This window comes from Sus scrofa, chromosome X (assembly GCF_054392235.1).
Source record: "Sus scrofa isolate SSC_HxYL_T2T_F1_AM1 chromosome X, Sscrofa_HxYL_maternal_Yorkshire_Landrace_v2.0, whole genome shotgun sequence".
NCBI lineage: Eukaryota > Metazoa > Chordata > Mammalia > Artiodactyla > Suidae > Sus > Sus scrofa.
The window spans coordinates 45441047-45464401 of NC_139401.1; the positions used below are offsets into that span (position 1 = coordinate 45441047).

Consider the following 23355-nt stretch of genomic DNA (forward strand, 5'->3'; position numbering starts at 1 on the left):
TATAGTCACATGTTTTTAATATAATTGTAATTTATTTATTACATTTACGGTTTGTATCTCTCGCTAGTGTGTCAGCTCCGTGAGGGCAAGGAAGAATCCCTAGCACCTGGCCCACAGCTTGAGCTTCATAAATGTCAAATGAAAGAACTCCTTGGGCTACCCGAGCCTCAGTTTTCCCATCTGTAGAATGGGTGTGCCTTTCCCTGTGTTCTGATCCCCTTTCCTATGTCCTCTGCAGAGCACAGGTCCGGCAATTCCACAGCCCTAGTTTACATTTTCCCAGGGGCGCGGATGCTCACCACGTGCACCGGCCACCGGCCCGACCCGGACTACCATCCCCAGCATGCCTAGCGCGTTCGGAAAGTACCACAACCCTCAGGGGTGTCTGGGTCTGACATGGGCGCCGACGGCGCAGAAGCAGGGGCAGCCTCCCCTCTGGCTAAGTATCTGTGGTACGTTCCAAACCGGGGGCCCTCCAAGGCCCCGCGCTTCCGAGCTCCGCGCAAACTCTGGCTCTTCTTGAACGGCGGAGGTGGTTTGCTCTTCCGTTGCCCCGTGGCTTCGGCTCCTCTCCAGCAGGAAGGCGAGGCTTCCGCCCGGCGCAGGGGGTGAGCTGGAGCACGGTACCCCCAGCCTCCTGGACAGCAGTAGTTAAGGGAGGGGGCTCAATTTCGGGGATCCCCGAATGGGCATATTTGGGGGCTCTGGGCCCGGGGTGGCATTTAGAGGTGGCTTTTTTGAGGGAACCTTTAGCAAGGGGCGTTTAGGGACTCCAGGGTGGGATTGGGGAGTTTGTTTTAAGGAGCTTCCCTTGGAAGCCGGGTTTATATATCCCTCGGAGGCAGGCTTTATATATCCCTTGGAGACAGGGTTTGGGGGATGTTTGGGGAGACCTTTAGGGTCCGTGTATGAGTGCTCTGTCTACGGGGCAGGATTTGGTGTGCTTCGCAAGGGTGGAGGCAAAGTTTGAGGTTCCTGAACTCAAGGCGGAATTTGGGGAGGGCTCGTTTCAGGAAAGGTCCTGATGACAGGGGGAACGTTCGGGACCGACGTGGCATGTGGAGTTATCCGTGGCCTTTGTGACCTCTAGTTCTATTATGATGTCTCACCGCGTTTGGGTATTAGGGGCGGGGAGACTGGGCAAGTTGGGGCCCTCGCTTTTTTTTTAGGAAGAGGAGCCCCTCGCTCAGGCTGTGGAAGAGACGCCGGTAGGCTCTCCCCGAGGGGTCAGGGTGCCACCGGGCCTTGGTGGGCCGTGGCTTTTTTCCTCATTCATGAGGAGGTGGGCTGTCGAGGAAGCCCGTTTTTGCCCCTTTCACACCTGGTCCGATGGAAGTATCAGCTTGTGAATTTTTCACGAAGGGGAGGATCGGTGTGCTGTAGGGGCGTTCTGCAGCCTGCCCGGCAAGTTAGATCTCATTGATTAAGCGTAAAGGTGAGTAGGGCCCGGAGTTTTCTGTGGCTTTTCCAGGGGCGTAGCTTTTACGGCTTCATCTGCATGATCCGCTGTTAGCTTTCCCTTAGAGGTTTCAGGACTGAAGTTTTGCATCTTGCGTCCGGGACGAGGCCTCCCGCATTGTTCATTCCTTATTGCCCAGTAACCCCAGAATTATCAACAAAGGCTGTAGATGCCAATCTCATTGATCCACGCCAGCTGGTGTGATCTTTGGCAAGTTGTTCTGTGAGCCTGAAAAAAATGAGTCTGAGCATAATGATGATCAGATTAGTTTACACTCATTCGGCATTTTATTAGCCCATTTAATCCCCACAACAATCCCAGGAGGTAGGTTATTATCATCCCGTTTTATAGATGAGGAAACTGGGACACCAGGAGGCCAAGTAGTTTGCCTGCGGTTACTCCCCGTCTGTGAGTGGCTGGGCCAGGATTCTAAATCCAGTTAGTCTAGTTCCAGAGTTTGTAGTCTTAATCAAATGTCCGAATGTCTCTCTCCCACCCATCCAATTTAATGGTGCTACTACTGTGGATGGTCATATAGCACCCTGTGCCAGACACTGTTCTGAGCCCTTTCTACATATGTATTCATTTAAACTCCGTCGCAAGGTAGGTGACTGCTGCTCTCATTTTATGAGCAGGGAAACAGTGGCCCAGAGAAATGAGGTGTCTGGCCCTAAGTCCCACAGCTAGGCATCAGTGGGTGGAAATGATTTTTGTGAGGGTTTAAGAACTCTCTAAGGAGGTCGCTTTTGAACTGAGACCTGAAGGACAAGAAGGAACTGATTTCCTGCTCTGCATTCCTGAGTCCAGTGGCACAGTGCATGGAAGGGACGCATCACAGGAACCCTCACATAGAAGGCCATCAGTTAATGTGATCTATTATTACTATTGGATGGAAATGTATAGCGCGCTTATTGTGTGCTGGGGCTTTGGTATACAGTTGTATCTCTGGTGACCAGGTAGTCTATCCTAGCTATTTAAGTATCTAATGCTTAAAAAATTTGGCAGTACCCTGTACCAGCACTGTTCTGAGCTCATTCCATTGTTCATATTCTCTGGTTTCCATTGGAACACATTTTGCCTTTATAAGGTAGTTGGGTTCTGGAGTTCCTGTCGCGGCTCAGTGGTTAACGAATCTGACTAGGAACCATGAGGTGTGGGTTCAATCCCTGGCCTTGCTCAGTGGGTTAAGGATCCGGCGTTGCCAAGCGAGATGTGGTGTAGGTTGCAGACATGGCTCGGATCTCACATTGCTGTGTGCAGGCTGGCAGCTACAGCTCCGATTAGACCCCTAGCCTGGGAACCTCCATATGCCACAGGAGCAGCCCTAGAAAAGGCAAAAAAAAGACAATAAATAAATAAATAAATAAATAAGGTAGTTGGGTTCTATAACTCTCCCCATCTTACAGTTGTAGAAACTGAGGCACCTGCCAGAGGCATGTAGTAAATCTGGGTTTGGTTGGACCAAGGCAGCCTTGGTTCACGTGCAGTTAGTTAAGGGTAGGGAGGAGGCAGCTACACTTCCCCTGGGTTTCCCCTGTGGCTTTGCAGCATCTTTCATTATTCATGAACAGGAAGGAGGGACCATGTTGCCTTGGCTGGAGTACCATCATCCCTCCTTGCTGCACGGGGCTGTTTCTGTCCATCCAGCCTCCTGCATAATTCATGAGTAACTGGGTGGGACCTTTCTTGACCTCTCTGCGTTTCCAGGTTGGGCCGCAGGCAGCATCATCATTCATTATTCATTAGCCGAGGGTGGGGGGGCAGTGTGTTGCAGGCAGCATCATCATTCATTATTCATTAGCCGAGGGTGGGGGGGCAGTGTGTTTTCCCTTTGTTAGCCCTATTTCCCCGCTTACAGGGTTTTAGACGGAGCAATAGGCGGACCTGTCTTTTGTTCTTGCCCACAGGGCCTCATGCATTATTCATGATAAGATGTGGCCTCCGTCTCCTTGGCTTCCGGGCTGCAGCAAGGTCATTCATTATTCATGAGCATTGGGGTGTGGCTTCCATGTTTTAACATTGGCTTTCTGGTTCCAGGGTGTTAGTCAACCAGCCACCCGGCCTCATGCATAATTCATGATCAGGAAGTGTGGCCTTGCTGTCCTTTCTTGGTTTCCACAGTAGCCTGGCCGTTACAAGGTATTCATTATTCACGTTCCATGGGCGTGGCCTCTGTGTAGTTTTACCTGTTTTCCTAGTTACTGCTACCGTAGCCACCAGGTGGAGCTATTCCCCTTTGAATGCATCACAGACAGTAGGAGACCTTCATACATGATTCATGAGTGGGCGCGGCCTGCCTGCATCCGGGTTTCTGGGGGGTGGGGCCCAAGGTTTTGTTCCGGCCTCAGGCTCAGCGGCCGCCATCTTGTGTCGGCGGCGGAGGTGAAGGAGGTGGCGGCGGGGACGATCACAGCCACTACGGCCGGGGGAGGAGAAGGCGGCGGCGGCGGCGATTCTAGGCGGCCCAGGCGGCGGGGAGGAGGAGGAGGAGAAGGAGGAGGGTGGCTGCCGGGCTTGGCTTCGGCTCCTAGAGGAGTTGGCGGCGGCGCGACCCGGGGAACCGGCATTGGTAACAAACGGCCTTTCTCAGCGCCTTGGCCGGGGCAGGGGTTTCGGGAAGCAGTGGAGGGTCCAGGGCCGGCGCTGGGCCAAGCTGATGTCGGGGCGGGCCGTGATGACTCGTACGCTCGGGAACGGTGGAGAGAAGGTGGGGGGGTAGGTTTTGGGGCGGGGCCGACATTTCCCATCCAGGACCAGCCCAGTCCCCCGGGGCTCCAAAATCGGACGTTAGGATCCAGACCCCCCAGGATCTCCTTTTGGAGATTCTGGCCAGTATTCCTAGTCAGGGACCTGATCCCATCCTGAGCCTTGCATCGCAGATCGGAACTTCCCCCTATCAGCAATAGAGACTTAGAGGATCGGCGTTCCTGGTCAAAGCCTCCTCTCAGTGTACGTTGTTAAAGACCTTCTCCGGAATCTCTCTTCAGACACTCCTAGTCCCCCAGTATTTGCCCTCGCAGCTTCCAAGAAGGGCCAGGCCTTCGGGAGGGTCCATTTGGCTTCATTTCTGAGTCCTCTCTAGCATCTTTCTTGAGAACCTTCCCTCCAATCGCCTCATCTGCCCTCAGAGCTTGCAAGGGGGTCTAGACCCTGTGAAAGGCCCTTTGGGCTTGGCCTCCATGTCAGATATCCCTCCTCCACATGTCAGGTCTCCCAACCCCACCCGGCGCTGGAGCATCCTCCCTGCAGAAACCCTTCCAGGCCAGCATTTCTACTTGGAGGTCCCCCTCACTGTTCCCCTTTAGAGACTCCTTGAATTCCTCAAATCTGCCCTTAGGGCCTTCTTCCGCCTGAAGAGAATGCTCACTTTTTTTTATGGTGCCGGTGTTCTCTTCAGGGACTACCCCTCGCAGGCCTCAGCCTCTCTCCCATCAGACAACCTTAACCCTCAGTACCTTCCCTCAGAGCCTCCCAGGGAACCAGACACCAGAGAGAAACTGTTTGGACACATAATCCTCCATCAGAGAGTCTTTCTGCCAGCAACAGCCCTTGCAGACTCTGTTGGCCCTTGGCCCTCTCCATCAGAGACTTGCCTGTCACACCCCACCCTTCACTCAATCTCTGCCTTCAAAAGCCAGCCAGGGTTCCAGCTTCTCTCAGATCCCCTAAACCTCACACAAGGCTTAAGACTCCGCCCTCAGAGCCTTTTGAGATCCCAGCACCTTCAGTTAGGCTCTCAGCTTCCCAGGACCCCAACCTCATTGTCAGTTCTCTCTTCCCACAACAGGCCCAGTTGTCCTCCATCAGAGGAGAAACCCCCCTTCGCAGCATCTACCCTCAGCACCTCCGTTGGGGTTCCCCCATAATTGGGTAGAGAACGCATACCCAACTTGGGGACCTAGCCAGTATCTGCTTACTGAACTTTTTAGGGCCAGCGCTGTCTGGGCTCAATCTCCCCTTTCCACTCCTCAGAGCAGCTGCAGTATCTGGCGTGTACCAATCAGAGATCAGCACAAGGCCCTTGTGCTCCGTTAGAAATCCCTCTCCAGCCCTACCCTGAATCTCAGCAACCACCCTCTTAACCTCCTGGGATTCTGACATCAGTGTCGAGATACCTTTCCCCTGTAAGTCTCTTGTTATCTTTAGTCAAAGATTTCCCTTTGCCACCAGCAGAGACCCCCCCCCCCAGGGCCCCAGCATCCTCCTGTTGGAGAACACCCTCCTTCCAGACCCCAGCATCTTCCCGCAGCCTTCTTGGGGCCCCACAACCTCCCACCCATTCCTTCTGCAGTCCTGGGGGCCTCCAGTGCAATTTCCCAGCTTTCGGAAAAGCTCCTTTTCCAAGGACCCAAATGTGAGTCTTAACAACCTTGCCTGGCCCCGCCCCTCCTGCCCCCCTTCTCCACGGCTTCTAATAGTCCCTTTCCCATCTCCCTCTGAGCCTCTGTGGGCTCAGACAACCACCTCCCGACTCCTCTCTTTTATTCCCAGGGACTTCTCAGTTAATCCCTCCCAGGGGGCTTGACAGGCCCCAGCATCCTGTGCACTAGCTTCTCTCCATCCTGATAACCTGACCCTGCGCCTCCCCTCTCAGGCCTGCTCCAGGACTCCTGCCTCAAACCTTCTTCTCTGGTTTGGGTGCTAGAGAATGCTCAGGCCTCAAAAATCACCAGTTGGGAGACCTCAGGCAAGTTCGGAGATTCTCTGAGCCCCAGTTCAACTTTCCTGAACGGTTGATGGTATACGTACTCTGACTGGATCCTTGAGCATAGGTTGCGAGGAAAGGTATTGATTTTAGACTGGGGGTGGAGGATCATTTAGCTCCTCTTTGGGGTTTCTGCCCCAGACCCCTTCTTGTTGCCTTGAGACTGGTCTCTTCCAAAGCTCTGTCGTTGAAGTCCACTCTCAGACCACCAACCAAAACCTGCTTCGACTCTCACTGGCCAGCACTAGGGCTCCAGATGCAAAAGGTCCAGAGAGCAAAGATCTCTCTGGCCCAGGTCATCTCTGATTTCAGGAGCAGGGAGATGGTGTGTCCTAAGCCACCGAACCAGAGACCAGGCAAAGAGATAGCTGAGTAGTGGAGGTCTCTGCAGGTATCAGGTGGCTGAGCTCTGACCCAAACCTTTGACTTCGTTACCCTCCTTAGCGGCCCCTTGAAGGTAGTTCTGTTTTCTGTTTGCCCCTGCTTTGAGGGGGAAAATGGGGCTCATGGGAAATGAGCTCCCTACTCCGGGTCAGGAGGTCAAGAAGTGGAAAAATAAGATTGACTTCTGTCTCACTACTGACTCACCAAGCCTCTTCTACCTAGCTTGGTTCTTGGCATGCCCAGCAGTTCAGCTGGGCGACCTGGGCCCTAGCCAGCCTCCGGCCTCCTGGGTCCCCCTCCCACACCCCTCATCTCTTAGGCCTGCAAGCTGGGCCCTGAGCTGGATCCGGACTCTGTTCCCCCACGAGGCATTTGGCCAACAGTCCTTCAGCTGCATAACTCTGGGCAAGTGACTCGAGTTCCCTGAGCCATTGTTTTCTCTGTGATGTGGGTATAAGGTTATCTGGTTCGTGGGCATTGTTAGGATTAGACAAAGCCCTTTATTCCCTGATTGACGGGTCGTAAGCTCTTGGTAGGTGGTGGGGAGCTCCTGTCGTCTTGCTCTTGCTTACTGCCGCTAGCATGTGACAGGTGCCCAGATGGAGATACTTGCTGTGTTTGGGTGCAGGAACGTGGAGGCTTAGAGGAGCATTGGGGGTGAGGGGGACGGATTGGGGGGTCCTGTCCTCTCCAGTGACTAGATCGCGTCCCCCCCACCCTTCCGGAGCAGGCTGTGTTGTGCTGTCTCTGGGTCCCCGGTCCTTGTGAGCTCAGGTGTTCCCCTTTGTCGGGCGAGGTCGCTCGGCCTTGCCGGCCCCGGGTCAGGACCCCTGAGGGGATGAAACTCCCTAACTCGGAGGCAGCCTGGGCTTCAGGGCCAGCGGATTCTGGTGCAGTCCCAGCTTGGCCACTCTCTTTGTGGGAACCTCAGTCAAGTCGCTGGGCATCCCTGAGTGACTTTTTTCCCTCCGGTGTGGGTTGGGGATGTTACTGCCAGTGGTCCCAGCGGCCCCGGGGCTGGCCTGAGGATGGAGTGCTTAGTTTGACATCTGGCACAGGGCCGACTCCTCATCAATATTCATTTATCTTTGTTATTGACCTGTTGGAGGGACTCTCCACCCAGACAAGGCTTGGGCGGTGTGTTTTCTCTCTCCCTGCGACCTCTCTTCCTGGCCCTGGGTCTTTTCCCCTCCCAGAGCTGGGGTTGGTGGGGAAGGGGGTTGGACTTTGTAAACCTCTTCTTCTTGAGCCCCTCTGGGGACTGAGTTCTCGGCAAAGTAGCTCATGCCATCGTGTCCCCCTGCTGGCTGTCCAAGCTGCGTTTCCCTCTCGGACCCCTGTTGCTGGGGCTAAGGGAGAGGAGAATGGCTGCTTACTCTTGCCCACCTGCTCTGTGCCAGGCTCTCTGGTCTGTGTTATATCTTGTCACCTCAACAGCTGCGTGGGGTAGGTAAGTGGTCCTGTCCGCCCTGCCCCCCCCCCCCCCGGGGGGGGGTTGTGCAGGCCAGGGAACAGAGCCCGTCGGAGTTAAGTGATAACTTCTGAGGAGTGGCAGGGTCTGACCTGAATCTCTGTCCTGCGTCTGAGTGCCCCCAACCCTAGGACGTGCTTCTTGTCCCTCCTTTTCCCCCCACAGGCTTGGAGTCTCTCCCTCATTATGCTGGGCTGGGGAGGAAGGCGCATGGCCTGGGGGTCAGCAGCAGGGATTGCAAGCCAGACCACCTGGGTTCAGATCTTAGCCCTGCCAGCTGTGTGACCCTGGGCAAGTCCCCTCACCTCTCTGTCCCTGTCTCCTCGTCTGTAAAATGGGGACATGGGCCCGTCCATCTTCCCTTTCCCCGCAGTCACCACTAACCAGCAGGCACACCCATGTGCCCCCTGCTCACCTCTAACCTCTGTCCCCTCCAGATGTCCAGCTCGCCGCTGTCCAAGAAACGTCGCGTGTCCGGGCCTGATCCAAAGCCGGGTTCTAACTGTTCCCCTGCCCACTCCGTGTTGTCCGAAGTGCCCTCGGTGCCAACCAACGTGAGTGTCTTCCTCATGGAGACGGCAGGCGGGGCGCTGGTTGGGAAGGTCTTCAGTGTCGCTGTCCTTCTGTCACCCTGCCCTCTTCCTGCACGTTTCCCGGCACCTGTTCCTCTCCTCCATCCCTAGGGAATGGCGAAGAACGGCAGTGAAGCAGACATAGATGAGGGCCTTTACTCCCGGCAGCTGTAAGTGGGGCCGGGGTTGGCCTGTGAGGTGGGCGAGGGCGCTGAGCAGGTGGCTCAGGAGGGCCGGGCCCCGACTTGAGACGCCCCCTCACCTGGCAGGTATGTGTTGGGCCATGAGGCAATGAAGCGGCTGCAGACCTCCAGCGTACTGGTATCAGGCTTGCGGGGCCTGGGTGTGGAGATTGCCAAGAATATCATCCTTGGTGGGGTCAAGGCCGTCACCCTGCATGACCAGGGCACTGCCCAGTGGGCAGACCTCTCCTCCCAGGTATCTCCTCCCAGCCCCCTTCTCCTCCGCTGAGGCGCCCCCCCCACCCCGGTTCCTACAGCCAGCTCTCTCATTCCCTCACTGCCCTCTGCAGTTCTACCTGCGGGAGGAGGACATCGGCAAAAACCGGGCTGAGGTCTCCCAGCCCCGCCTCGCTGAGCTCAACAGCTACGTGCCTGTCAGCGCCTACACCGGGCCACTCGTGGAGGACTTCCTCAGTGGCTTCCAGGTACCTTGGCCCACCGCCCCGCCTCCCCCCCGGTTTTCGCAGAGCCCATCTCCGGTTTGTTCATCTGACGAGTAATTAATGGGGCCAGCCTGTGTGCCAGGTCTCATGCTGCGCCTGCAGCTCGGGGATGCGGGCAGGCTTCACACTCTGGACCTGGCTTTTCAGGGGTGTGAGGGGGAGATGTGAGCCGGCCAGCAGTCCAGCGTGACGGTTTCATGTGCAAACTGGACCCAGATGGCCTTGACGCGCGTCTCCAGTTGCGCTCGTGTGGCCCTGGGCAGGTCGCTGAACCTCCCGTGCCTGCCTCTTGTCTGTCTGTAGACACGAGAGTGGTAGTAACGCCGACCTCCTCGAGATTCTCTGAGGGCTGAGCACTCAGCATGGCAGCTGGCACGTGATAAAGGGCCACCTGGTTGGTTGGCTGTTCAACACTCTGGGCCAGAAAGAGGAGCTGAGATTCTGCCCTGGGGTGTCCCAGTGAGCCCTGATGTCGCAGCGGGTGTTCACCCTGTTGGGAATGGGTGGGCCTTCGGGCAGAGAGCAAAGTCCCAAGGATCCTGGCTTGAGCAGGTGTTGTGTTGAGAATCGGGAGCAAATGGGTGTGGTAGGAGTGAGCTCAGACTTTGGCTGAGGCCAGAGTTTTGCTTCTGTGTCTCGCAGGGCATGGCAGGGCTGTAGGCAGGCGGCACTGGGTGTTGGCAGATGCGGGTGTCAGCTGTTCTCCAGACTCTGTCCTACCAGCTGCCCCTTTACCTGGCCTGCTGTAGTCTAGGGATTCACATTTCCCCTCATCCAGTGCCCCCCTGGGCTGGATCTGACACCCAGTAGATACTTCGTAGTTGGGCAAGAGCAGAGCTGGCAAAGCCTCCAGGCCTCCCTGAGCTCTCCCACCAGGCTTCGTCCGGTGCCGGGCCCTGGCCTGAACCGCCACCTCTCCGCAGGTGGTGGTCCTCACCAACACCCCCCTGGAGGACCAGCTGCGTGTGGGGGAGTTCTGTCACAGCCGTGGCATCAAGCTGGTGGTGGCAGACACGCGGGGCCTGTTTGGGTGAGTGCCTCCAACCTTTTCGCCTGCCCCCTGCCGTGCCCGGGTCAAGACCCCCCAGCTCTCACTGTCCTCAGCCCCCTTAGCACCTCGGGGTTTGGATGCTGCGGATTTACCTCTACCCATGCAGCGGGAGCGCCGTCCGAGTCCCAGCAGTGATGGGCTGAACCTGCTCTGCAAAGTTGCCTCATCTGGAGGGACCCATGGGGTCCCTGTGCACATGGGACTCCAGCACCAGCCCTGTTGCCTCCCTCCACAGGCAGCTCTTCTGCGACTTTGGAGAGGAAATGATCCTCACAGATTCCAACGGGGAGCAGCCGCTCAGTGCCATGGTTTCTATGGTCACCAAGGTGAGAAGACCAGCCTCAAGGGGTCCTGGCAGGCGGATGGGTGGCAGCAGGCCTTCCTGTCTGCTCCTGGTGCTCTGGGCCTGCCTCTGAGGCACTGCTCCTTTTAACCAGGACAACCCCGGTGTGGTTACCTGCCTGGATGAGGCCCGACATGGCTTCGAGAGTGGCGACTTTGTCTCCTTTTCGGAAGTACAGGGCATGATTGAACTCAACGGAAGTCAGCCCATGGAGATCAAAGTCCTGGGTGAGCTAGGGCCGTGGGGAATCAGGAGATGGAGGAGGTGTCTCCTTGGGCTCTGCGTGAGGGGCGACACATCCTGGGGTCCACGCAGAACGAGGGACATAGGCGAGAGGTGCTGTCTCACGTTTGAGCGGTTTTACGAGTCAGCCTCTGGTATCTGCATGGAGAGGGGAAAGGTCTCTGGTATTTGAACCACGCAGATCAGAGGATCTGAGCTGATTTGCATGGGGAGCAGGGAACATCTTCCTGTGTGGACCTGGGGTCAGGGACCCGGGGTCCCATGGCTCTGTGCCGGGTTGGGGACAGAGGGGAGATGGTTTTTGATGTTCAGCTGGAGCCCAGGCTGGAGAGGAGATGGCTCCTAAGGTCTGGGCTGGGTCAGGGAAGGATTCTTCCTCACCCTGTGGGTGCTGTGGGTTTTCGGGAGGGTGGGTAACCTGGTAGCTTCCCTGTCTACCCTAGGTCCTTACACCTTTAGCATTTGTGACACCTCCGGCTTCTCCGACTACATCCGTGGAGGCATCGTCAGCCAGGTCAAAGTACCTAAAAAGATCAGCTTTGTGAGTGTGGGGAGTGGTGGGCTGGGGGGCGGGGGCTGGGCATCTCCGGGTTCTCCACTCTTCGGGTTCTGATGCCCTGCCTCCCACAGAAATCCTTGCTGGCCTCCCTGGCAGAGCCTGACTTTGTGATGACAGACTTCGCCAAGTATTCCCGCCCCGCGCAGCTGCACATTGGCTTCCAGGCCCTGCACCAGTTCTGTGCTCAGCACGGCCGGCCCCCTCGGCCCCGCAATGAGGTGGGGAGGTGGGCGAGCCAGATGACCTTGGCACGGAAGGCCCCCCGTGCCTCTCTGCCCGCGCCAGGGGCCTGACAGGTGTGCTCTTGGTTCCTTCTGCCCCACCAGGAGGATGCAACAGAACTGGTGACCTTAGCACGGGCCGTGAATGCTCGAGCCCTGCCAGCAGTGCAGCAGGACAGCCTGGACGAGGACCTCATCCGGAAGCTGGCATACGTGGCTGCTGGGGATCTGGCACCCATCAACGCCTTCATTGGGGGCCTGGCTGCCCAGGAAGTCATGAAGGTCAGCGCCGGCAGAGAAGGCTTCGGGTGGGCCAGGCACCTCCCCGAGTCCGTCGCTTGTTCGTCTGCGTCAGACCCCAGTTAACCACTGACCCCTTCCCCTCTCCTGCCCGATCCCCAGGCCTGCTCCGGGAAGTTTATGCCCATCATGCAGTGGCTCTACTTTGATGCCCTGGAGTGTCTCCCGGAGGACAAAGAGGCCCTCACAGAGGACAAGTGCCTCCCAGTATGTGAGGAGGGCCCCTGGGGAAGGTGTCACGGGGGGTGGGGTGGAGGGGCATTGCTGGCGAGGCCCCTCTCCGACCCTTCTCCCTTTGTGTTCCTCAGCGCCAGAACCGTTTCGATGGGCAGGTGGCTGTCTTCGGCTCGGACCTGCAGGAGAAGTTGGGCAAGCAGAAGTACTTCCTGGTGAGTGATTGGGTCCCTTGGACACCCACTCCCTTCATCGCCCCGGCCTCTGGCCACCTCTGTCTCCTGAGGGAGGGTCTCTTGGTTCTCGGGTCTCCCCTCACGTGATCTTTTCCGTTTTAGCTTGAGGGAAAGCCTGGTGCGTCCGTCTGTATTTCCCATCTGGTGCCTCCTCCCTCAGATGACTGGGCTATTTCTCCTAGCCCTGGCACTTGAGGCTGCGGCACCAGACCCTTGTCCCCTCCCTTGCCGTCCACGGGGAGGGAGCGTGAGGAGGGGTGGGAGACTTCACGCTGACCCGCACCACCCCGACTGGCCTCCGTGTCCCTTCTCGCTGTCTTCTAGGTGGGCGCAGGGGCCATTGGCTGTGAACTGCTCAAGAACTTCGCCATGATTGGGCTGGGCTGCGGGGAGGGCGGAGAAATTGTCGTCACAGACATGGACACCATCGAGAAGTCAAATCTGAACAGACAGTTTCTGTTCCGGCCCTGGGACGTCACAGTGAGTGCGCTGGGGGCGGAGGTGGGACTCTGCCATTTTTGGTGTCCGTCTCGTCTTCTGTTCCCGTTCTTCCTAGAGAGGGGGCTTTACCGCCTTTTTCTTTCCTTCAGCTCTTTCCCTCAGTTTTTCTCTGTCATTCACTCAACAAACATTAAGTGCCCTTCTGTTGAATCTCTGCGTTCTCCTTTTTTTTTTTTTTTCTTTTCCCTTGACCTCTTATCACTGCTGGTGGGGACAGTGTGTTGGGGGCGCCAAGTTCAGTGATTCCCTAGGAGGACTCACAGGACTTGGCATATGGATATACTCACGGCTATGGTTTCTTCCAGCAAAGGGATGCATAACAGGCCTGGCAGACGGGCATGGCTCGTGGGGCAAAGTCTGGGGGAGACCAGGCACAAGTCTCCAAGACTGCTCTCCCAGTGGAGTCGCGCAGGACACGCTCAATTCCCGCAGTAGCGTGCTGCACCAGCACATGTGAAGTGTTGTCAACCAGGGAAGCTTGTTAGAGACTCAGCACGCAGGGTTTTTTACCCTGGGCTGGTCATGTAGGCAGCCTCTGCTGGGCACGCACCCAAATTCCAGACTCCCAGAAGGAGAGCAGGAGTTGAGCCTAAACCACCTCATTTGCATGAGCGATCTAGGCACCAGGAGCCGCCCTTCTCGGGCAGGGAATGGCCGGCACCCCTCCAAATCCAAGTTCCCAGGCGCCAGCCAGGGGCCAGCCCGGCCCGCAGGCCTTTCCTAGGAGAGCGCCTGTGCTCGGTTCACTCTTCTTTGCACAGATAGAAGCTGGGTTATGTGGGGACCTAGCTGGGCAGCCTTTGGTAGGGGACAGTGTCACCGTTGCTGGCCCAGGGTTCCCCTTTGGTGCATTCATTTATTCACCAAGTGGTTACTGAGGTACATGCTGTTCTAGGTTCTTGCAATACACGAGAAGCAAAGATTCTCGTGGGGGCAGTGGGCACAGACAGTAAGCAGGAAACGGTACAGCAGCGAGGTTTAGAGTTAACGTCCGTGATAAGTGCTGTGCAGAGGAAACAACAAAAACAAGATAAGGGCAGCGGGCAGGCCAGGGAGATTGGTTTGCAGTTTTGATTACAGTGGTTAAGGAAGGGCTCACTTCTGCTGACTTGGCGGGTGGGAGGGAGGAGAACCCCTCCTGGGGAAGAGTGCTCCAGGCCAGATCCTGAGGTGGGGGGTAGTGGGAGATGAGCCAAGGGAAACGGGGGGCCAACGTACTTCACCTTCAGTGGAGGTGGGAGCCCGGGGGACAATTTTGAGCAGAGGAGGGGCATGACCCGACTTGGATTTGGAAAGCATCCTGCTTGTCTGCGTGCTAAGATTCTCTTTTCTTTCGGGGGCGGGGGGGATGTCCCCTAGGTCCTGGTTGCCTTTAACTGAAAGAACAATAGGTGTCGGGTGGGGCAGAAGAACAGATGGCTGGCCTCTGGTCTCCAGTCCGTGTCTGTCCGCTTCTTCCCTTCGCCCTTCGCCCCTGCCATATCCCTCGGAGCCCCGGCCGTGTGGTACTGCCACCGACTGTCTTCTGCCGCATCCGGGAGCCTCCTGAACTCAGGGCCTGGTTCTTCTCAGTGTCAACGAAGTCCGCCTTCCGGAGGACAGCTCTGTAGAGGTTCACCGGGTGCAGGCACGAATAGCTGAGCTCTCTTCCCCTGTCCCCCCACCCCCTGCAGAAGTTAAAGTCTGACACGGCTGCTGCAGCTGTGCGCCAGATGAATCCGCACATCCGAGTGACAAGCCACCAGAACCGTGTGGGCCCTGACACCGAGCGCATCTATGACGACGATTTCTTCCAAAACCTGGATGGCGTGGCCAATGCCCTGGATAACGTGGATGCTCGTGAGTTTGGAGGCAGATGAGGAGATCAAGGGCCAGGTTGCTTGCACGCGTGCGTGTGTGCGTGCGTTTGAATGTGTGTGCGTGTGCGTGTGTTGGAGGTGCCTGTTTCCTGATGTTTCTCGGCCAGCACTCGCAGTGTGTTGTGACCCCACCCGCCAGGCATGTACATGGACCGCCGCTGTGTGTACTACCGTAAGCCACTGCTGGAGTCGGGCACGCTGGGCACCAAGGGCAACGTGCAGGTGGTGATCCCCTTCCTGACAGAATCGTACAGCTCCAGCCAGGACCCGCCTGAGAAGTCCATCCCCATCTGCACACTGAAGAACTTCCCCAATGCCATCGAGCACACCCTGCAGGTGATCGGCGGTGGGCAGAGAGGGCAGGGAGCAGGCACCTGGGCTGTTTCTCTAAACCTTCCTCTCTCGCTTCCCATCTTGCAGCCTAGGTTCCTAGAATGATTCCTTCCTTCTTCTTCTTGTTTGTTTTTGTTTTACTTGTACTCTGGAGATGTTTCAGCATTGAGACGAATAGAAAGAAGGGTACGGGGAACACTCAAACGTGAACATTAGAGTCGGTTTTTTCTTGTTTTGCTAAAGTATGTCACGGACATCACGGTGCTTCACTCCTTGCTCCCCTCTATCAGGGTCTCAGGCTCAGCACTGTTGACCATGGGGGCATCCCAAGCACTGTAGCATGTTCAGCAACACCCCTAGCTTCTACCCACTAGGTGCCAATGGCAGCCCCTTCCATTCGTGGCAACGAAAAATGTCCTCAGACATTGCCCGATGTCCCCTGGGGGCATGATCTCTCGCGGCTGAGGACTGTCGCTGTCTAACCAAGACACCACTTCCATGCTGAACAAAGTTAGTGGTGACTTCTTACTGTCTCTCCTGGATATTTGTTTGTCTCTTACACTCAGTCCATATTCAGGTTTCCCCCACCGGTGCTCAAATGGGGTTTAAAAGCTGATTTTCTGGGATGATTTTGTCAATACAATGCCTATACCTACAGAATACAGGGCAGTGCACATATTCTTTGGCCGAGTTTTCTTTTACAGAGCGAATATAACTAGGTCATCCAGCTCCCAGGCCTCGACCAGAACCTAAGGATGACCCTTGTGCTGTCGGCTGACTCTCAGTATGGTCTTCGAGAGCAAACCACTCAGTGTGTTTAGTAGAAGTACGGGGGTGGGAACAGAATAGAGAGGGGAAAACAACATTTCCTCTGTCATTTTCTCTGCCAACCCTGCCGTTCCAGACCGGGTGTGTATCTATTTGGGCACCCACCACAGTCTCCCTAGGTCCTGTGGGACCTTGGGCCTGGCCTCGCCACGCCTCAGATGCTTCCTCTGAGAAATGGAGGTGACCACCTCACCCCGGGCTGTTTGTACAGCGCTTGGCGTTTACTATGTATCTGATGCTGTATCAGACAAACTTTGAATACATACATAGTTGCAACTCATGAGGTAGCTCTGGCTGTAACAGGATCTGTTTCCGGAAAGGAGGGCACAGGTTCCTGGAATCACAAAGCTGGATACGTGTGCCAGAGCTGGATTTGAACCTAGACCTCTTAGCAGCTAACTCCCTCGGATGCCTGCAAGTTTGCTGTCTTAGGAGTTCTCAGAGGGCGGAGCCTCTGTCCAGTTGGCTGCTGAGTTCTCGGGGCCTGCATAGGGATTGTTCTTAGTTTTGGTCTGAATTTTCTTTTTCCTTTTTATTTTCCCCCCTCTTTTTTTTTTTTTTTTCTCTCTCTCTCTCTCTCTTTTTTAAGATATCTATAACTGCATTTTTCTTTTTTATTGTGGCATGACATACCTCGAGTAAGGTACATAGATCCCAATTTTTTTTCCCCACATTCCCTAGTGTAACTACTGTCCTGATCAAGTTCATTGGTTTTAAATTGAGGTGCCGGGGGTAGGTGGGAAAGGTGGGGAGCAGGGGCTTCCCTTCTTCCAGAGCAGCTGTGTTCTTCCTCTTTGATTTGTCCACTGAGGGTCTTTCTGATGCCCCTGGAAGCCCATGTCGGCAAGCGTCGTCCCCTGTAATCTGTTTGCTCTGTGTGCAGTGGGCTCGAGACGAGTTCGAAGGCCTCTTCAAGCAGCCGGCAGAGAACGTCAACCAATACCTCACGTGAGTAACCAGATGCCCTCGCCCCCTCGCCCCCTGCCCATCAGCCAAGGCATCCTGTCTGCTCTCCTCACCACCGTCACACCCAGCACTGGGCACACTTCTCAAGTGAATCAGTGAATGCTTGGGCCTCATTCCATCGGGGGGTCAGGACTAGCTTTCCGTGGAGAAAGTGGTGTTGCCCCAGAGGCCACTCCTGGGGCCGCCATGTAATTCTGCCCCTTTGATCCCTCCCATTCCCGACAGAGACCCCAAGTTTGTGGAGCGGACCCTGCGGCTGGCAGGCACCCAACCCCTGGAGGTGCTGGAGGCCGTGCAGCGCAGCCTGGTGCTGCAGCGGCCACAGACCTGGGCTGACTGCGTGACCTGGGCCTGCCACCACTGGCACACCCAGTACTCGAACAACATCCGGCAGCTGCTGCACAATTTCCCTCCCGACCAGGTAAGGCCCACTTGCCAGGTCCATTTGGCAGAGTGCTTTTTCCCGAAACGAGCCTGCTGTGAGCTCTCCACGTGGTTCCTGTGGGTCCTTAGTCCAGCGGTGGCAGGTGCCCCAAGGCCTGGGGAGCTCAGAAGAGTGATTAAACCTGATCTGCTTCTGCTGTTCCCTTTCCTTTGAGGAAGAGACTTCCTTCCCATTTCCCTTACCTGTGGTATGGGCTGACCCATACCTGCCTCCCAGAGTCACAGGGGAGACATTTCGCAGTTCAGAGCTCAGCAGTCAGCGCGGGTTCAAATCCTAGCTCCATTTGCACTTGGGCAAGTCACATAGCTTCTCTCTGCACTTCTGTTTCCTCGCAGTAAAGGAGAGATGATGATAATCTACCTCGTGGGGGTTCTTGTGAGGATACCCCGGTATTTACTAATATTAAGTTAGTACAGTGCCTGGCAGTCCATGCGAGTTTCTTCACTGGCTGTGTGTTTTGCACAGAGTGAGTGCCAGGAGTCTTGTCACTGAGGCCCCTGGTTCAGTGTGGCCCCTATAGGACCCTACGTACTGGGTCATTCGTGATTGGTTCCAGCCCCCTGCGTGTGCCCGGCCAGGGCTAGTGAGTCAGGGCACATCCAGGGCCAAGGTGAGAAGTTAGGATGGTTAAGAGAGGCCTCCCGTCTCAGGTCCTGCTCCTCAAAAATCTCCTTCCTTAGCTCACAAGCTCGGGAGCTCCGTTCTGGTCTGGGCCCAAACGCTGTCCACACCCGCTCACCTTTGATGTCAACAACGTGAGTCTCCAACTTGGGGGCTCCCGGGGTCAGGTGAAGGGAGGGTGGGGGGCAGGTGGCCGAGATTCCCCGGGCGAGGGCTGACCAGTGGGCGTGCTCACCCTTCCGGGCCCTGCCTCCTCCCAGCCCCTGCATCTGGACTATGTGATGGCTGCCGCCAACCTGTTCGCCCAGACCTACGGGCTGACGGGCTCTCAGGACCGAGCTGCCGTGGCCACGCTCCTACAGTCTGTGCACGTCCCTGAGTTCACCCCCAAGTCTGGTGTCAAGATCCACGTCTCTGACCAGGAGCTGCAGAGTGCCAACGCCTCTGTGGGTGAGGATGTTCGGCCATTCGGCCAGGGGTCACCGCCCCCACTTGTCCCCCGTCCCCCGTCTTCTGCCCCTGGCACTGCTCTGCGACCCCTGGCCTGAGGCTTCCCCACACCTTCCTTCGAGCCTCCTTTCCCCTGAAGTGAGGAGGGTCGGGGGGCTTCAATTCTGTCCCTCACTCCCACCTCCCGCTCCCCACTCTCTGGCCTTCAGGAGAGCTAGCTGTGTGTTTCTCTTGCTCTGTGTGTGTTTGCCTTGGCAAGAGCAGCTTTCCTCTGTTCCTCCGTGATCTGGTCATCTGGAGGGTGTGCTTTCCACCAGTGGCCTTGCTCCCTTGACATCGGCCCCCATCGCCCCACCCCCGCGTTCCTCCGTGTGCGACTTCACTGTGGTCCTGCCCTCCGCCTAGCTTTCCTCACCTCCCTCTCCGTGTCTCCACCCCAGTTTCCCATCTCTCGCCATCTCTTTCCTCCAGCTCATGCTGTGTGTCGAGGGTAGAGGGCCAGTTCGTGACCCTTAGGCTTTGCAGGCCATGTAGTGTCCGCAGCCCATCACCTCTGCAGTTGAGGCACAAAAGCAGCCATACGCAACATGTAAACAAAGGAACGGGGCTGTTTTCCAATATGATTTTTTATAAGACAGGCAGCAGACCGAATCTGGCTTATTGGGCCGTAGGTTGCTGATAACTGGTCTGTGTATTTATCTCCCTGGCTTCCTTTCCCTGCCTCTCGCCTTCTCTCAATAACGCGTCTGTACCTGCGTAACTCCTTCCACACTTGCCTTCCATCCCCCCCCATCCTCCTCTCCGTGTATCTTCTCCCCATCCCCATCTTCCTTCCCCAGTGTCTGCCCCTCCTGTTCCTCTCTGTGTGTTTCTGCCACTTCTTTTCCTCCACGTTTGCTCCGCCTTTCTCCTCCTATACGGGCACGTGTGTGTATCTGTGTGTAATGTTTATCAAGCAGATACAGTGGATACGATGCATGTAAACTCTGTATATGTATACAGTCTATATAGGGTACATATAAGATGCGTCTGTCACGTATATAAAGTCTTTTCTCACCTGTCTCGCCCTCCGTATATGTCCTTCTTCTCCACTTCTCATATCTTCTGTCCTCCCGTATCTTTCCTCCATATCCACATCTACATATTTCTGCCAGTTTCCCCTCCATACGCCCTTTCCTCCTGTATCCTCCATGTCTCCCCACCTCCCTCTACTCTATTCACCCGGAGATCTGGGTCTCTCTGTCACCCCTTTGTCCTACTGTCTTCATTTCAGTTCCTTAGGGTCTCTAAAGATGCCTCTCTTGATAGCCCCCTTCCCCCACCCCCCCATCTTCAGGTTTGCTCTCCATTGTCACGCCCCACCTCTCCCCCCTACCCGGCCTCCCCCCCCACCCCACCCCCGCCCTCCGGGATGTCACCCCTTTTCAAATCCTTTATCAGCCTAAACACTTTACCCCACCTGGGCTCCTGTTTCTACCTGAGACCCCGGCCTGGGATCTACAGGGTTGATGGTATCCCTTTCTTCCTGCAGATGACAGCCGTCTGGAAGAGCTCAAGGCCACACTGCCCAGTCCAGAGAAGCTCTCTGGGTTCAAGATGTACCCCATTGACTTTGAGAAGGTGCTGGGTGGGGGCCCTGGGTAGGCGGGGGGCTGAGCTAATAGATTAGCACAGACGGGCAGGACAGAGCAGGTCTCTGGGGGTCTGGCAGCCCCAGGCCTTTGTGGGATTGGATCACGGGCTTCCTACGCGGCCCTGAACAGATAGGTGTTCCCAGTCAGGCCTTCGCGATCCGAGAGCCCAGCAGGTAACTGCAGGGAGGATCCTTGTGTCCCCAGAGGCCAGGAATCCTCATCCTGCTCTGGTCCTCTCCTTATTGTCTCCCCCTCCTCCTCTCGTAACCTGTCACTCATAAAAGGATGATGACAGCAACTTCCACATGGATTTCATCGTGGCTGCATCCAACCTCCGGGCAGAGAACTATGACATTCCCCCTGCAGACCGGCACAAGGTGAGGCGAATCTCGACCTGGCGTCCCGCCCCCTCCCAGGCTGGAGTTGCCCACATCCCGTCCCTTCTGTAGACTCCGAGCCTCTTCTCCCCTAACTTCCATCTTCTTGATCCCTTTGTGCCTCACAGAGCAAGCTGATCGCAGGGAAGATCATCCCGGCCATTGCCACGACCACGGCTGCCGTGGTTGGCCTTGTGTGTTTAGAGCTGTATAAGGTGGTGCAGGGGCACCGACAGCTTGACTCCTACAAGAATGGTTTCCTCAACTTGGCCCTACCCTTCTTCGGCTTCTCTGAACCCCTTGCGGCACCCCGTCACCAGGTAAGGGCTTGCTTCGGGGGAAGTGGATTTGTGGGCAGGGCATTTCTCTGTAGGGCTGGTTCCAGGTTGCTTCATAGCCTGTCAGCAGGAGAGGGTTTCTGTCCGTGTGTACCCGTTCCTTTTGTGTACCCCCTTGTTCACTCATGACCTCGTATTTTTCAGTACCTTCTATGTGCTAAGGGTCTGATTCTGTCTGTGGAAGCCCTCAGAAAAGATATTTGAATGTTAAGTTATGATTAATAACTGCACAATCACAGCACCCAATGTTTATTGGTTGCTTACTCTGCTAAGTGATTCTTTTCCCCCTTTTTTAAAAGTTTTATTGCAGTGTAGTTGATGGACAATGGTGTGGTAGTCTCTGGTGCAGCGGAGTGATTCAGTCATACACATACACACATCCATTCTTTTTCGGGTTCTGCTGTGGGCTCTGACTTGCTTCATTCATTCATTCACTCAAATATTTATTGAGGACCTACTGTATGCTAGGTACTCTTATGGGTGTTTGGGCTTTATTCCCGAAATAGACTAACGCAGTAAATGATTTTGGAACTCCAAAAAAGATCAGGATAAGGAGGACTTGAAAGTACCAGGGCAGCAGGGAGATGAGTCTGAGATTTAAAACGTGGGATGGTCAGGGACGGCCCAGCAGAGAAGATGACGTGAGTCCAGACTTGGAGGGGTGAGGAGACAGGCCATGCCGGCTTTGTGGGGAGGGTGTTCCGGCCGGGGGGCTGGTGTCTGGGGTACTGAGGTAGGAGTGTGCCTGGCACGTCTGAGGCAGAAGAGGTTGTTGGAGTGGAGTGAGTGAGAGGATGAGATGATGAGATGGAGATGAGGGGGAAGAGAAGAGGATTCTGGCAACCTAAGGCCTTGTCTCCATTCTCGCGAGGGTTTCAATGCCTCCTTGGGGTGAGCTGGAAGCCACGAGGAAATTTTGGACAAAAGCGGCTTGCGATCTGACTTATTTAGCATGTCTGCGTGAGTGGAGGGGGAGAGTGACGGGGCTGGACGCTGGCGGCCCCCAGCCCACTGGCCTGCTCCTTGTCCCGCAGTACTATAACCAAGAGTGGACGTTGTGGGATCGCTTTGAGGTGCAGGGGCTGCAGCCTAACGGTGAGGAGATGACCCTCAAACAGTTCCTTGACTACTTCAAGGTGAGGCCCCTTTCTCACTCCCACCCTCCCCGGGGGGGCGGCAGAGCGTGCCGGTGACTGGCTGGCCTGTCCGCCCCCGTGACACTGCTGTCCTCCTTCCCCCTCGCTGCAGACAGAGCATAAGCTGGAGATCACCATGCTGTCCCAGGGCGTGTCTATGCTCTACTCCTTCTTCATGCCAGCCGCCAAGCTCAAGGAACGGTTGGATCAGCCGTGAGTTGGGTGTGGGGGGGTCTCATCTTGAAGCTGTCCGCCTTGTTTCCCTGCCCTCCAGCTCCCCTGCTGCCAGCCACCTGCCCCTCCGCACTTACTTTTTGTCCCCCTGACCCTTTGCTCCCCCGCCCATAGGATGACAGAGATCGTAAGCCGTGTGTCGAAGCGAAAGCTGGGCCGCCATGTGCGGGCGCTGGTGCTTGAGCTGTGCTGCAACGACGAGAGCGGCGAGGACGTCGAGGTCCCCTATGTACGATACACCATCCGCTGACCCCTGTCCCCTGAGGCTGACTCCAGCCCCCTCCTCCAGACCTCTCCCAGCCCAGGGCCTCTGGCAGCCAAGCCTGGTGTTCCCTCCTCAGCCCCCGACCTGAACCCCTCTTGCCGCCGCTTCCTACCTTGTTTGGAACCTGAATCCTAATAAAGAATTATTAACCCAGACGTGGCACACCCTGCTGGTTCCAGGGAAAGAAGGGACTTCCTGGAGCTGCCTGGTTCGGATGCTACCTCAAAGGGCTCAGCCTCGCCCCACTGCCAGGTTCCTGGGCAGGTAAAATGTGGGAATTGCCGTATCTTCCTCCTCCCCTCCCTGCTTAGGAAGAAATGGAGGCGCTGGTGAGGCCCTCGAGAGCAGATTCCTAGGTCCCCGCGACTTCCCTTGAGCCGGGTTCAAATTCCACCTTCTCCGTCTCTGGCTCCTCACTCCCTGCCGTATTGATTTTGAGAGATAGTAAATAGGAGCGTTTGAGCAAATCCTTTAGCTCCTCTAACTTTGTCCCCAACTCGGAAGAGGAACGTTATGGCAACTGGGGGGCCAGGACTTGGTCAGTGTGGCTTATGGCCTTGGGGCAGGTCCCTTCCCACCTGGATAAAAGCACTCAGATCCTGGACAAGCCTTTTATCATCAAGGTTCCCAGTGCCAAGAATTCCCTTCTGCGGGGCAGTGGGGGGGGGGGTGGGCCTCAGCAGCTCTGCTGGACCAAAGAATGCCAGTGTTTGGGCATACTTTGCAGTTTTGATGAAAATATGTGGCTGAGAATATCTGTAGAGGAAAAGCCCGTTTCCTGTCCCTTGGGCCTGGTCGGCCTATCCTGAGGCCTCCCACCTTCGAGCAGAGAGAGCCTGCTGTGGGTTGTTAATTGCTTAGAGCAGGCTTACCACAAGCCCCAGGAGGACTGCAGAGCTGCCCACACTCCTGCCTTGGTCTTGGCCGAGCACTCCAGACAGTTGAAAGCACCACCTGGTGCCCGG

The 23355-nt window shown here is 56.2% G+C and overlaps 1 protein-coding gene across 8 annotated transcripts; it reads left to right on the forward strand.

Annotated features, from left to right (window-relative positions):
• The first annotated feature begins 504 nt into the window (after nt 1-504).
• Nucleotides 505-22543, forward strand: UBA1 (ubiquitin like modifier activating enzyme 1). Of its 8 annotated transcripts, none has more exons than XM_085007728.1 (28): nt 505-650; nt 1363-1435; nt 3497-3598; nt 8457-8573; nt 8703-8761; nt 8861-9029; nt 9124-9258; nt 10200-10306; nt 10563-10653; nt 10765-10897; nt 11357-11454; nt 11544-11690; nt 11799-11975; nt 12096-12200; nt 12302-12382; nt 12728-12883; nt 14578-14743; nt 14903-15099; nt 16808-16872; nt 17116-17311; nt 18016-18090; nt 18217-18406; nt 19938-20026; nt 20325-20417; nt 20546-20737; nt 21790-21891; nt 22004-22104; nt 22240-22543. In XM_085007728.1, exons 4-28 carry the CDS (start codon nt 8457-8459, stop codon nt 22373-22375), a joined length of 3177 nt encoding a protein of 1058 aa, XP_084863854.1. In that variant the 5' UTR covers nt 505-650; nt 1363-1435; nt 3497-3598; the 3' UTR covers nt 22376-22543. The 8 variants fall into 8 exon arrangements, with proteins under 8 accessions (XP_084863854.1, XP_084863855.1, XP_084863853.1 ...); XM_085007729.1 differs by having other exon boundaries at nt 505-623; XM_085007727.1 differs by lacking the exon at nt 1363-1435 and having other exon boundaries at nt 505-608; nt 3497-4408.
• The last annotated feature ends 812 nt before the right edge of the window (nt 22544-23355 follow it).

Bases quoted from the DNA above. Each gene is read 5' to 3' on its own strand.
- UBA1 (XM_085007728.1), top strand. From the start codon at position 8,457: ATGTCCAGCTCGCCGCTGTCCAAGAAACGTCGCGTGTCCGGGCCTGAT. The intron at 8,574-8,702 runs GTGAGTGTCTTC...CTCCATCCCTAG, and splicing joins TGCCCTCGGTGCCAACCAAC to GGAATGGCGAAGAACGGCAG. The intron at 12,884-14,577 runs GTGAGTGCGCTG...CACCCCCTGCAG, and splicing joins TCCGGCCCTGGGACGTCACA to AAGTTAAAGTCTGACACGGC.